A 14,397-nucleotide genomic window follows, 5' to 3' on the forward strand; every position below is an offset into this window, starting at 1 on the left:
TCACAATATTTCTACGAATAACAAAGAAATATTCCATGTCGGTTAACTGATGGCATCACTTCAATCTCTACCCCCATTGACGTGATCTTCTGGGATCGTTGTCTGAAGAGGGCATGCAAAATCATTGAGGACCCCTTCTACCCCGCACATAGCATCTTTCAACTGCTCCCATCAGGAAAGAGATACAGGAGTCTCAGAGGCAGCGCCCCCAGGCTTCTTCCCATGGTCAGTGAAAATGCTGAATGACCATAGGAACTGTCACTGACCATCTGAGACTCTCATGTTTACAAAACAATATTTATTTGTATTTCTGAATAATGATAACTAAAGCAAAATTTTAAAGCAAATATTAATTATAATTATCATAGCATTAAATAAGTGGGTGTTGCAGATGGCAACTGGTTCTCACTATTGTGGACCCCAGACTGGATCTGTCTGCTCTTATCTTCCTCATTTATTTTCTCCAAGTGTTTTGAGTGGTAAATCTGTGGAATTTGTTGCCACAGGTGGTTGTGGAGACCAGGTCATTGGGTGTATTTAAGACAGAGATAGATAGGTTCTTGATTAGCCAGGGCATCAAAGGTTATGGGGAGAAGGCCGGGCAGTGGGGCTGAGTGGGAAAATGGATCAGATCATGATTGAATGGTGGGACAGACTTGATGGACTGAATGGCCTTTTTCTGCTTTTGTGTCTTATGGGCTTGTAGAGCTTGTTGAGGCAATTCAAGGGAAACTGTTCCTCCCTCTCAAAATAAAATCAGGCTACCTGTTCCAAATTCTTGGCTCCTTGTTTCTGATTGATGATGCCTGTTTGTGTTCATTTTTGTGATGTGAGTATTGTTGGGAGGACTAGTGTCAACACGTGCACAGCCCAAACATTTGGCACATTTACAACATTTTGGCGATGAGGATTGGATGCAATTCACTGTAGCCAGCTTGGATTTTCTTTGCAAGTAATATGGCATCATGCATATTCGCTCTCCTCCGTATCATTCTCAGTCCAATGGTCAAGCACTCGTAGTCTTTGATGCAGGACAGAAGGCAATCAAAACAATCAAACAATTCTCGAGCATGTGCTTCCATTAGCATTACCGCTTGTGGGGTGTGTGCTACTTACAACTTGAAGCCAGTGCAGAAGGTTCAATCTTTCAAACCAGTTGAGACCCATGAGATCGAAGTTAGGACATTTTACTAGATAACACATTCCATTTTCTTCTACGCTGTTTAAGCTGATGGAACAGTCAACTGAACCTAACAACTCCAGAATTCCCTCCCCGCCCCCCCCCCCCCCCCACCACCCAACCCCAGAATTGTTCTGTGCTGTGTTTTCAGTTGGAGTCACCTCTGGCTGACCAATCAGATTCCACATTTTCTTTGATGATAGGGACCCTATATCAATTCGAAGCCTCACTGGGATGCCTATAATGTGCACTTTCACATATTTCCTGCTTCGTTAGCCACCTTGAAAAGTCACTGTGATAGGTTTCACTTCTAAAGGTAAAGTGAACTTATCAGGTGTTTTCCATCTTCAAGCTCCACAGCATACTGCTTTATGCCCCAGGTGCTTGCAACGTTGATGTCTGTATGTGCAGTCAGGAGCATAGTGCGGCTCTTAGCAGTATTTGGTTCAAAGACAGGAATTCCAATTTACACGGCAAAGTGTCGGCAAAGATGGGCAACTATGCAACTTGGTTATGATGCATTGCCATGATTCATAAGCAAGCAGGAAGCAGAGCCAGAATATATTCTTGTCACAGAACTCTGTCGAGGCAGAGGTCAACCAGGTATTCAAAGATGCTTTTAACTCACTGCCAGTCACAGCAGAAGGAGTCAGACAAGCATCGAGCGAAGACAACCTCCTACAAGAGATAATGTGTTATCATCGTTCAGGGTGGCCAAAACTTCCAATGGAAATCCAGCCATTCTTCAAAAGACGGGAATCATTGGGCAATCACTAATGATTGTCTCCTGTTTGCAGAAAGGATTGTGATTCCCAAAGCTCTGCAATCTACAATCCTCAAACAGTTTCACTGTGGACATCCTGGAACAAATCGAGGGAAAGCACTTGCATGAAGCTATGTTTATTGGCCTCTCATGGATGACCAGATCGAACAACTGACACAGTCATGTATCCGATGTGCCTCAGCTCTGAAACTTCCTGTTAAGATCAATCTACATTTCAGGTCTCAACCAAGTGGCCCATGGAATCATTTTCATATTGGCTATGCAGGACCCATTAAAGGGGAGTACTACCTAATCGTAGTGGACGCATACTCCAAATAGCCTGAGGTCATCAAAGAAGCCCAACCAACTGCTTCGGCTACAATCATGGAACTCAAGTCTGTATTCAATCGCTTTGGTTCTCCTGTAACGTTAGTTTCAGACAATGGGACAGAATCCACTGCAGCTGGCTTCGATTTTTTTGCAAGCAAAACAGCATCACGCATATTCGCTCACCTCCAGTGGTCAAGCAGAACATTTTGTGGATACATTCAAATGAACTCTGAACAAAACGAAGGGGGAAGGTCCAATGGAAGAGATTATGCAGACATTTTTGTTAAATTACAGGATCACTCCAAACCCATGAAGTCCAGGTGGCCCTTCCCCTGCTGAAAACCTCTTTGGTAGGAAAATACAAGCCCCACATGATGTCATATTTCCACAAGGACCAGAATCAAGACTGAGAGGTTCTGAGATGGAGCAACAGTACAATCACTAACATGGATCCAAACAAAGCACATTTCATGAGGGCCAATGTGTGTTGGTGCAGAAATACAGAGATAAGTCAGATCTATGGCAGCTGGGAAGAATCCTAAGAAAAACTGGAGATGTTCTCTCCCATGTACAAGTTGGACTAGACATGCCAACCAGTTGCGACCAACAGAATGCAACCTCGCTGAAACAACACCTGCGCAACTCAACCTTGATGCCCTGTTGCACACATTTGAACTTCAGAAACCATTGAACTACCAATTACACCCATCACACAGAAATGAGCCTCTACCCTCTACATCACTGGAACCCATAAGGACATCTTAAAGAGTTCGGAGATCAATGAAGCCCTTCCAAGTGGATCCCAGACTCCACTCATACGAGTAACCAGCTCAAAGGGGAGGTGCTCGGACACCTTAAACAGAACATCCCCACCGTTGCCAGAAGTGGGTATTACCAGTTCTCAGGACTTGAGCCATCAATCAACTAATCCAGTCACGAGTGTGAGATGGCTGGCGAGAGTTCCTTCGGGACCAAGAACATTGTAAATACTATAAGTAGTTCTTTAATTGTAAATAAAAGGTTTTGGTCTTTGGATTTGGGAACACACTGGTGTCTGTCGTTTCTCTCCGGGTCTAACGAGGTGGAAGCTTGTATTCCACACAACACGTGCACAACACAAACATTCTGCACATTTATCAAAATCGAACTGACTTTTGGACGACTTGTGGATATGAGGGGTTGGAGGTAATGGACCAAATAGAGCAAATGGGACTAGCCCAGAAGCTCTTGTTGGTCAGCATGCCTGAACTGAGTGAAACATGAAAGAATGCAGACGTTGTGATTGTAGTAAAAAGACAGAAATGCTGAAGGAACTCAGCTGGTCTCGCAGCGTCCATAGGAAGTAAAAATATATTACTGATGTGTTGGGCCTGAGCCCTTCTTCAGGGAACCAGCAAAGAACAGGAAGGCATCAGAATAAAGACAGGGCTGGGTGTGGGAGGAGTCCAGGCCAACAAAAGGTGCTAATTGGATATGATCAAGAGGAGAAGTGAGAATTTATTTGGCTCTGTGAAAGGAGATAGAGGAAAAAGGGAAGAGAGAGAGAGAGAGAGATCTGGGGAAGATGAAGGATGGGGGTGGGGGGGGGGCGGTGGTGGGGGGAATGTGTTTAATGGAAGCTGGAGAAATCACTGTTAATGGCATCTGTTGAAGGGTGTCCAGACAGAAGATGAGGTGTTCTTGCTTGTTCTGTGCTGCTATGAGTCTAATTCCAATATTTACTGATCAGTAAATGTTGTTTCAGCTCCCTCCTCTGGGTGAAGGCAGAGAGCAGCAGAGCTACATAGAGGCAGAGGGAGCAGGCCACAACCCTGATCCAACCCTGGTCAGTCACTGAGCCATGTGGCCCTCAGTGACCCAGTGATAAGCAGGCTTATGGCAGCTGGCTTCTCTGCAAGACAGCAACTTTGCAGACTGTTTTGAAATTACAGGGTGCCCAGGAGTCAGGCTGAGATGCTGCTTGTCTCAGTCATTTACCACAACGCACATTCTGGCTCCAAAAATAGAAAGAGTAAAAATTGATGTGAGCTGCATCTCAGCACATAATCATGTCTTTGTGGAGACCAAGGATCCAAAATAATGGGATTTCGGCCTGTACTGGCCATTAGATAACAATGACTGTAGTTAACATGTGCCTGCTGATTTGAAGGAGGCCATTCATCCCCTCTAGCCTATTCTATTACTCTAGTTAAAGGGGACTTAAGTGTGACGGAGAAACAGGTGGGTAGGTGGAGCCGAGTCCATGGTCAGAGATCAACGGAGCAGGCTCGACGGGCCAGATGGACAATTCCTGCTCCTATTTCTTGTGTTCTCAGTATCGGAAAATAAAATACTGGAGGAACATCTCTCCAACCAAGTCTGGGGAAGCGGGATCCGAGGGCTGGGGCAGAACCAAGTTTGGATTTGCTCAGCCCTCTGAATCTAGATCCCAGATAACAAAGACTGATAATTATTTGTGAGTTAATCCCTATTAAACTGCCAAGTGTGTGATTTAGCCAAGGCAGGTGTACTTGAAGCTTCCATCTGGCGTGGGTTAAGATTCGATGAGAAGATTAGTCGGTGGCGATATGATTGGAGCTCAGTGAGCGCTCTAGCCCTCCACAATGCCTGACTTGGGAAACTGCCATTTAATTAAAAGCTCAGTATCTCCCAGAAAGTTCCTGCGTAAAAATCACAAAGTTGGATCAGGAGTAATTGCTTCCATCCCTCTTGGATGTTCCAGAAGCTTCTGCATCCTGTTTCAGCTCGATTACTGATACTTTCATCATAGTCTTGCTCATGAGCACAACAGGATGGGTCTGCACTGTTGCAAGTTACTTTTAGATTGCCCAAGATTACTGAGAATATTTATTATTTATCTTATGTATTTATTATCTCTTTTAATTTATTTCAGTTAAGTTGCTCTGATGGCTTTTCTTTACAAGTACCTGTTTGACTGCAGCAAGTCGAAATTTCGGTGCTGATGTACAATGTGTATGACAATAAACAGAGTTTTGCCGCCAGCCTTCCAGACTTCTGGGGGGATTCCATCCATACCTGCTGCTTTGCCACTTTTCAGTTGTTCGATTGCCTTATATGTCTCATCCAGGGTGGGAACCTCATCCAGCTCTAGCCTTAGGGGCTGTTGAGGGAGCTGGAGCAGGGCGGAATCTTGGACTGAGCGGTTGGCACTGAAAAGAGATTGGAAGTGTTCTGACCATCGGTTGAGGATGGAGATCTTGTCGCTGAGGAGGACTTTGCCGTCTGAGCTGCGCAGCGGGCTTTGGACTTGGGGTGAGGGGCCGTACACAGCCTTTAGAGCCTCGTAGAAACCCCTGAAGTCGCCAATGTCCGCGCTGAGCTGTGTTCGTTTGGCGAGGCTAGTCCACCACTCATTTTGGATCTCCCGGAGTTTGCGCTGAAGATGGCTGCATGCGCGACGGAAGGCTTGTTTCTTCTCTGGACAGGACGGCTTTGTAAGGTGAGCCTGGTGGGCAGCTCGCTTCTTTGCCAGCAGCTCCTGGATTTCCTGGCTGTTTTCGTCAAACCAGTCCTTGTTTTTCCTGGAGGAGAAGCCCAGTACCTCTTCAGTGGATTGCTGTATGGTAGTCTTCAACTGATCCCAGAGGGTTTCAGGGGACGGGTCCGTGAGGCGGGTTGCAACGTCGAGCTTTGCTTTGAGGTTTGCCTGGAATTTTCCTCTCGCTTCGTCTGACTGCAGGTTTCCAACATTGAACCTCTTTCTGGGGGCTTTATTGTTCCTGGGCTTTGGCTTGAAGTGAAGGTTGAGCTTGCAGCGAACTAGCCGGTGGTCAGTGTGGCATTCCGCGCTAGGCATGACCCTGGTGTGGAGCACATCTTGTTTGTCACTTTCTCGCACCAGGATGTAGTCCAGTAGGTGCCAGTGTTTGGATCGGGGATGCATCCAGGTGGTCTTAAGGCTGTCCCTCTGCTGAAAAAGGGTGTTTGTAATGACAAGTCGCTGTTCTGCGCAGAGCTCCAACAGGAGGCGCCCATTGTCGTTGCACTTGCCGACGCCATGCTTGCCCAGGATTCCTGGCCAGGTTTCTGAGTCTTTGCCGACACGAGCGTTGAAGTCGCCCAGGATGACAACCTTGTCGGCTGTAGGGGTACGTTGGATGAGGTTGCGCAGGTCGGTGTAGAACTTGTTCTTTTCTGCTGGTTCCGCCTGGAGGGTTGGAGCATAGACACTGATGAGGGTGATGTGACGCTTGTTTTGAAGTGGGAGTCGCATGGATATGATTCGGTCCGAGAGGCCTGTCGGAAGGTTTTCGAGTTTGGAGGCAATGAAGCTCTTGACCATGAAGCCTACACCAGATAGGCGTCGTTCATCCGAAGGCTTGCCAGACCAGTAGAGTGTGTAGCCCGCGCCGCGTTCTTGGAGGCTGCCTACATCTGCCAGGAGGACTTCACTGAGAGCTGCTATGTCGATGTCAAGTCTGAGGAGTTCATGTGCAATGAGGGCAGACCGACGTTCAGGTCGGTGGCTGTCAGCCTTGTCTAGCATGGTTCTGATGTTCCAGCATGCTAGCTTGAGTTTGTGAGCATCTTTTGAGGGGGAGGACGTGGAGGGGGAGGACGTGGAGGGGGAGGACGTGGACCTGTCCTCGGGCCTGCGCAAAGGAGCTTTTAGGTGGAGTGCAGTGCGCGCAGTACTGGCCCCACCCTTTACACCCATGGTTCGTGTGCCGTGGCCGAGCAAGCTGGGACGTGGCAGCGAGGTCCTTGGGTCGTAGGTTTTATATCGGAGTGGCCTTCTCCTATGCAGGTTTCTTACCCGGGCTGGAGGGGCCTGCCTGCCCTCCTAGGTCGGTCCATACTGCCCGGACCGGGGCCGAGGCCGCCGCAGTTCACCCTGTGCCTGGATTGGGGCCGCCGCCTCCCACTCTCTGCCCGGATCGGGGCCTTCGCCTGCCTCACTCGACCGAGGCCGGGGCCGCCGTCTCCCCCTTGCTCCTGCCCGTATCAGGGCCGCCGCCGTCTACCCTTCGCCCGGACTGGGGCCGGGGCCGCTGCTGCTCTCCCTGTGCCTGGACTGGGGCCGCCGCCTCCCACTCCCTGCCCGGACCGGGGCTTCCGCCTGCCTCACTCGACCGAGGCCGGGGCCGCCGTCTCCCCCTTGCTCCTGCCCGTATCGGGGCCGCCGCCGTCTACCCTTCGCCCGGACCGGGGCCGTGGCCGCTGCTGCTCTCCCTGTGCCTGGACTGGGGCCGCCGCCTGCCACTCCCTGCCCGGACCGGGGCCTCCGCCTGCCTCACTCGACCGAGGCCGGGGCCGCCGTCTCCCCCTTGCTCCTGCCCGTATCGGGGCCGCCGCCGTCTACCCTTCGCCCGGACCGGGGCCGGGGCCGCTGCTGCTCTCCCTGTGCCTGGACTGGGGCCGCCGCCTCCCACTCCCTGCCCGGACCGGGGCCTCCGCCTGCCAAACTGCATGAGTTTTTCAAGCTTTGTTGGGACCAAGGTAAACTGCCTCAGGATCTTCGTGATGCCACCATCATCACCCTGTACAAAAACAAAGGCGAGAAATCAGACTGCTCAAACTACAGGGGAATCACGTTGCTCTCCATTGCAGGCAAAATCTTCGCTAGGATTCTACTAAATAGAATAATACCTAGTGTCGCCGAGAATATTCTCCCAGAATCACAGTGCGGCTTTCGCGCAAACAGAGGAACCACTGACATGGTCTTTGCCCTCAGACAGCTCCAAGAAAAGTGCAGAGAACAAAACAAAGGACTCTACATCACCTTTGTTGACCTCACCAAAGCCTTCGACACCGTGAGCAGGAAAGGGCTTTGGCAAATACTAGAGCGCATCGGATGTCCCCCAAAGTTCCTCAACATGATTATCCAACTGCACGAAAACCAACAAGGTCGGGTCAGATACAGCAATGAGCTCTCTGAACCCTTCTCCATTAACAATGGCGTGAAGCAAGGCTGTGTTCTCGCACCAACCCTCTTTTCAATCTTCTTCAGCATGATGCTGAACCAAGCCATGAAAGACCCCAACAATGAAGACGCTGTTTACATCCGGTACCGCACGGATGGCAGTCTCTTCAATCTGAGGCGCCTGCAAGCTCACACCAAGACACAAGAGAAACTTGTCCGTGAACTACTCTTTGCAGATGATGCCGCTTTAGTTGCCCATTCAGAGCCAGCTCTTCAGCGCTTGACGTCCTGCTTTGCGGAAACTGCCAAAATGTTTGGCCTGGAAGTCAGCCTGAAGAAAACTGAGGTCCTCCATCAGCCAGCTCCCCACCATGACTACCAGCTCCCCCACATCTCCATCGGGCACACAAAACTCAAAACGGTCAACCAGTTTACCTATCTCGGCTGCACCATTTCATCAGATGCAAGGATCGACAATGAGATAGACAACAGACTCGCCAAGGCAAATAGCGCCTTTGGAAGACTACACAAAAGAGTCTGGAAAAACAACCAACTGAAAAACCTCACAAAGATAAGCGTATACAGAGCCGTTGTCATACCCACACTCCTGTTCGGCTCCGAATCATGGGTCCTCTACCGGCACCACCTACGGCTCCTAGAACGCTTCCACCAGCATTGTCTGCGCTCCATCCTCAACATCCATTGGAGCGCTTACACCCCTAACGTCGAAGTACTCGAGATGGCAGAGGTCGACAGCATCGAGTCCACGCTGCTGAAGATCCAGCTGCGCTGGATGGGTCACGTCTCCAGAATGGAGGACCATCACCTTCCCAAGATCGTGTTATATGGTGAGCTCTCCACTGGCCACTGTGACAGAGGTGCACCAAAGAAAAGGTACAAGGACTGCCTAAAGAAATCTCTTGGTGCCTGCCACATTGACCACCGCCAGTGGGCTGATAACGCCTCAAACCGTGCATCTTGGCGCCTCACAGTTTGGCGGGCAGCAACCTCCTTTGAAGAAGACCGCAGAGCCCACCTCACTGACAAAAGGCAAAGGAGGAAAAACCCAACACCCAACCCCAACCAACCAATTTTCCCTTGCAACCGCTGCAATCGTGTCTGCCTGTCCCGCATCGGACTTGTGAGCCACAAACGAGCCTGCAGCTGACGTGGACTTTTTACCCCCTCCATAAATCTTCGTCCGCGAAGCCAAGCCAAAGAGAAAGATGACAATAAACTCATAATAGTTCAGGTTTTGAAGGATCCATTGATCCAGCTTTGAGTGAATTTGCTGACTGGGGAATTCTTACACCTACACTCCAATCTTGGACTGTACTTGTTGGAGTACAGAAGGATGGGGGGGGGGTGGTGGAACCTCTTAGAGGCATTTCAAATGCTGAAAAGGCTGGACAGAGTAGATGTGGCAAAGATGTTTCCCATGGTCGGGGAGTCTAGGATAAGAGGGCACAACTTCAGGATAAAAGGGAGTCAATTTAAAATAGAGATGCAAATAAAATTCTTTAGCCAGTCTTGCGTCTGTGAAACTTGTTGCCACAGGTGGAAGTGAGGTGTTTGGGTTTATTAAGGCAGGGATTGACAGGTATTTTGATTAGTCAGGGCATCAGGGGTTATGGGGAGAAGGCCAGGAGTGGGGCTGAGTGGGAAGATGGATCAGCTCATGATTAGAATGGTGGAGCAGACTCGAAGGGCTGATTGACCTCCTTCTGCTCCTATATCTTGTAATCTTGAAGAAACTCCTGTCCTTACTTCTTTGTTACCAGAGAACCCTTGGTTAATATCCTTCAGTCACACCCTGCCGCTGCTTGCGGATGCCTTCAGATTTCTAGCATTTATTGGTATATTTGCCTCTCAGACTGAACTATCTGTGAAATAGGAATGTGTATTAGGTCGGTAGGCTGTGGATGCCAGGACAAGTCAGTTTTATGGGAGCTAAAGACTCTCACCTGATAGAATTTCGCCCCCTGTCAATTTACCTTGAACCTTCACACTTTCCTACAAATACAAAAGGAAAACTTATCACAATACTAAAACAAGTAACTATTATACAATACTGAACAAGGAAAACTTAGCGCAATACTAACAAAAAACATAACTATTATGCAATATGTTCACTAAATCCATTTGGCCAAGAACTCTAACTTTTATATCTATGTTCTACTAGGGGACTCTAACCCCTATTTCTCTAGGGGGACTCTAACCCCCGTTTTTATTCCAGGGGTCTCAAACCCTTGTTTTTTCAGGGGCCTCTAACTCCTGTTTCTCTAGGGGGCCTCTAACCCCCATTTTCTCCAGGGGACTCTAACCCCTGGGTTTTTCAGGGGACTCTAACCCCTGTTTTCTCCAGGGGACTCTAACCCCTGGGTCTCCAGGGGACTCTAACCCCTGGTTTTTTAACCTTTATTCCTTGGCTTCTACTAGGGCTTTCGCAGAGTAGTGACAACACACAATTTTATCATTGCCAATCGCAGAACTTTGTTTAAACAGGCGTCTGCTTACCTCCTTTTGTTGAGTGGCCACTTGTTGTTATCACCACACCACAATCGACCGTTGATTCGTCTCTTTCTCTTCCGTCACTTCTCCATCTTCATCACGTCGGGGTCACCAAATTGTCGGACTCTGGCTTTACCCTACCCTTAATTTAGTCTATATGTCGTCTGAGTCCAGCGTGCTCGTTAAATGAAGTGAGAGGAGAAGGTATTCGGTTCAACAATCAGTTTATTACACAGCACAAGAATAAAGCTTAGCAGAGCTCTGGTTCAGTCGTTAGTTCATAGGTCTCCTGCACAGTGGGCAATTCCCCAAGACTGACCTCTACTGTTCAGTCTCTACAGTTTATATAGCTCAACCTTATCATGCAGAACAAAAGTTGGCTTCCTTTGCTAGATTTCATTATCATACAGAACAAAAGTTGGCTTTCTTTGCTAGATTTCTTGCATAAGATTTATCACAAATAATTTCCTGCTCTGCAGATATCTGGGGTGTAGAGCTCCCATCTTAATCCTCAAGTCCAGAATACCATGTTGTTTTGATCAGAAATCAATTCATACCCCAGATATTTCTAATTATTTCTTTGTTCTCATCTGGCCATATTCTTCTATTCTACTCAACACCTCCTTCTGTCTTAGCCTTCTTACTGAGTTAGTTTCCATTCTCTTTGTTTCTGACAGTCTCTGTCAGGATTCTCCTTGTTCTTGTCTGGCCATCGACTCCTGTGCTAATCAACACCTCCTTTTGCCTTAACATTCCTACTAAATTGTTTCATACATATTCTCTCTTTTGTATTTGGGGAGCAGGCAATTCTAAACCTACTGTAATCAGCCAACTTTGCTACATCCTGTGGCTGCCCCTTACTTACATTACTCTTTCCCTTCACCATGAGGTAAATATTAAATAGTAACATAGTACTGGATTCATGTATACAAAATGAATAGTACATAAGCATATATTCTACATATTTTCTATGATTAATTAACCCCTAGATTCCAACAGATGCCAGTGGAAAAGGGGCTTATGCATCACAGAATCTTGTGGACCTCTTGCTCCAGATTCCAGTACTTGGAATCCCTTGTGTCTCCTGATCAGTTGCATTGATCGGTCCCTTCGTTAATTGCACACTCTCTCATACTTTATCGTTAACTGACGATTAAACCATGGATTTCACCCTGTCTCTCTTTGGTTGATGTCCACTTGAAATATTTGTGAGTCGACGGGGTTTGCCGTTACACATCTCTGCTTTGCTCTATCTATCAGTTCCTGCTGCACTTAGTGGCTTGGAGAAAATCTGGGTTTTGTTGTGATGCTATCTCCAGTCACTCAGCCCTCTGGTGTGCTGACTTGTAGTGTGAACCATAGCAGTCTTCAGGAAAGGATTCAAGAAAAATGCACTCAAAAAAGTACTGAAAACATTGATAGTACAAATTATTATTTTTTCCACACAGACTTCCAACAAATCCTTTTGCACTAGGTATTGTGTGAATATTTATGATCTATTTATCTTATTTATATTTATTGTCTTATTTAATTCAAGTACTATAGTTCTTTTTACAAGTACCTGTTCGACTGCAATATTTAAGAATTTTGATGGATCTGTATATTCTACAATAAACTCATCATTACCTTCCGAAAACCTTCATCAGTCCCTACTGTGGGGAATACTGGCCTCGAGAGCAGCGTTGGAGGACCATGAAGAGGCCCTTAGGTAAAGGAGGCATGGGGTGGAGACAGAAACTTGGCCAATGGCAACCAAAGCCAGGTGACTCCTGCTCTTTCCAACGTCACAAACTCTGTCTTCGGAAAGAAGTCTTGCCAGCACCGTGACAGGTCACAAAACAAGGGGGAACTGTCTTCTGCCGATTCCTCGAAAACCTCACTGCCTCCTGAGTTGTGGAGAGAGCATTGTCCGAAAGTGCTTCAGCTGCCTGTGGAGGAACGAGCGCGAGACACCTGGGCTCCGGTGATCTGGAAAGAGTCACACACTGAGATGGGGCAGAGGCAGGGAAGATTTGATGATCACCCCCTCCAAGGTGAATTAACATAACATAACATGCATCACCCGCAGAAGGCTGATGTAATATCAGACAAGTATGTTAGTTTCTAAGTTAATTCAATTTGGAGGGGGTGATCATCAAATCTTCCCTGCCTCTTCTCCATCTCAGTATGTGACTATTCCAGGATCACCGGAACCCAGGTATCTTGCGCTCGTTCCTCCACAGGCAGCTGAAGCACTTTCAGATAATGCTCTCTCCACATGACATGATGCAGTGAGGTTTTCGAGGAATCGGCAGAAGACAGTTCCCCCTTGTTTTGTGACCTGTCACAGTGCTGGCAAGACTTCTTTCCGAAGACTGAGAGTTTGTGACGTTGGAAAGAGCAGGAGTCACCTGGCTTTGGTTACCATTGGCCTAGTCTCTCCTTCTGCCCCATGCCTCCTTTAACTAAGGACCTCTTCATGGTCCTCCACTGCTGCTCTCGACAGCCAGCATTCCCCTTTCTCTGCCCTGCTATAATGAGGGTGGGCATTGGAAGCTGGAAGGAGGTTTCAGGCTTGGGAATGGACTGCTGAGTGGTCATCTCTCAGCTACACTTCTGGAAAAAGATGCATGAATTAATAGACTGGCGTGCCAAATCCTGAGGCAAACATTTAACCACCTTTCTCCTTTTTTTTGACAGACTTCCAGATAATGGGCTGCGTGCATTGTAAAGAAAAGGGAACGGCAAAATCCCAGGCTGATGATGGAGATGGGTTGTTCAACCAAAATACAAACCCACGCTATGGACCTGACCCGACCAACCAGGCCCAGACCGCGGTCTTTCCCAGGATTCCTGACTTCAACAGCTTCCACAAGAATACCAGTGCTGCCCTCAATCCCTTTGGGGGTCCGGTGGGGTACCCAGCCAGCTCGTTGCCCAGCAGTATAGGAGTGACAGGTTAGACCCTGCCTGCGCATTTGGCTCGGAAGACGCAGATTGTAGCTTTATTGGAGCCCCTCCACCCCCAATCTCTGCCCCTCACCTGTGATCTCCAACCCTGCAACTCCACCCTAGCTCCACAACTCTCCCAGCTCCTGATCTAACCCCAGCCTACACCTCTACACAGCCCTCCACCTCCACCTGCCCCCCTCCCCTCAGCCTCCACCAAATCCACAGCTTCGCACCTTCCCCCAGCCCCCGGACCTTCCCCAGTTCACCCAGCCCCACCTTCCCACAACTCCCCCAGCCCCACAACTCCCCGTCTCCATCTACTACCCCAAGCCCTCACCATGGATCCCAGTTCCCCATCCCTGATCCCAGCTTCCACCCCCGATTCCAGTTCCACACCTCTGATCCCAGCCCCCCAACTCCAATCCCAACCCTCAACCCCAATCCCAATTCCCCACTTATGAACCCAGTTTCCAACCTGCCATCCCAGTTCCCTACTTATGAACCAAGTTGCCCACTTATCACCCCAGTTCTCCATCTACAGTCCAAGTTCCCCACCTATGATCCCAGTTCCCCATCTAAGATCCCAGCCCCACAGTTAGTCCAAGAGTTCCTCTATCTTGGTGTTCATCCTCTGTGTGTGTTGTTGAGGAGCTCTTATGGATATTTCAAGAGGAATGGAATACAAGAGCAGGGATGTGATGTTGAGGCATTATAAGGTATTGGTGAGACCTCACTTGGAGTATTGTGAACGGTTTTGGGCTCATCATTTGAGAAAGGATGTCCTGATATCAGAGATTG

The 14,397-nt window shown here is 48.4% G+C and overlaps 1 protein-coding gene across 8 annotated transcripts in view; it reads left to right on the forward strand.

Annotated features, from left to right (window-relative positions):
* LOC138741282 (proto-oncogene tyrosine-protein kinase Yrk-like) overlaps positions 1 to 14,397 on the forward strand; it is a 215,016-nt gene that overhangs the window by 156,197 nt on the left and 44,422 nt on the right. For all 8 annotated transcript variants that reach the window (XM_069895103.1, XM_069895101.1, XM_069895097.1 and 5 more), the window contains one exon: positions 13,348 to 13,605. In XM_069895103.1, coding sequence (XP_069751204.1) covers positions 13,359 to 13,605 — 247 coding nt within the window. In that variant the 5' untranslated portion in view covers positions 13,348 to 13,358. The remainder of the gene's footprint in view (positions 1 to 13,347; positions 13,606 to 14,397) is intronic.

This window comes from Narcine bancroftii, chromosome 8 (genome assembly GCF_036971445.1).
Source record: "Narcine bancroftii isolate sNarBan1 chromosome 8, sNarBan1.hap1, whole genome shotgun sequence".
Classification (NCBI taxonomy): domain Eukaryota; kingdom Metazoa; phylum Chordata; class Chondrichthyes; order Torpediniformes; family Narcinidae; genus Narcine; species Narcine bancroftii.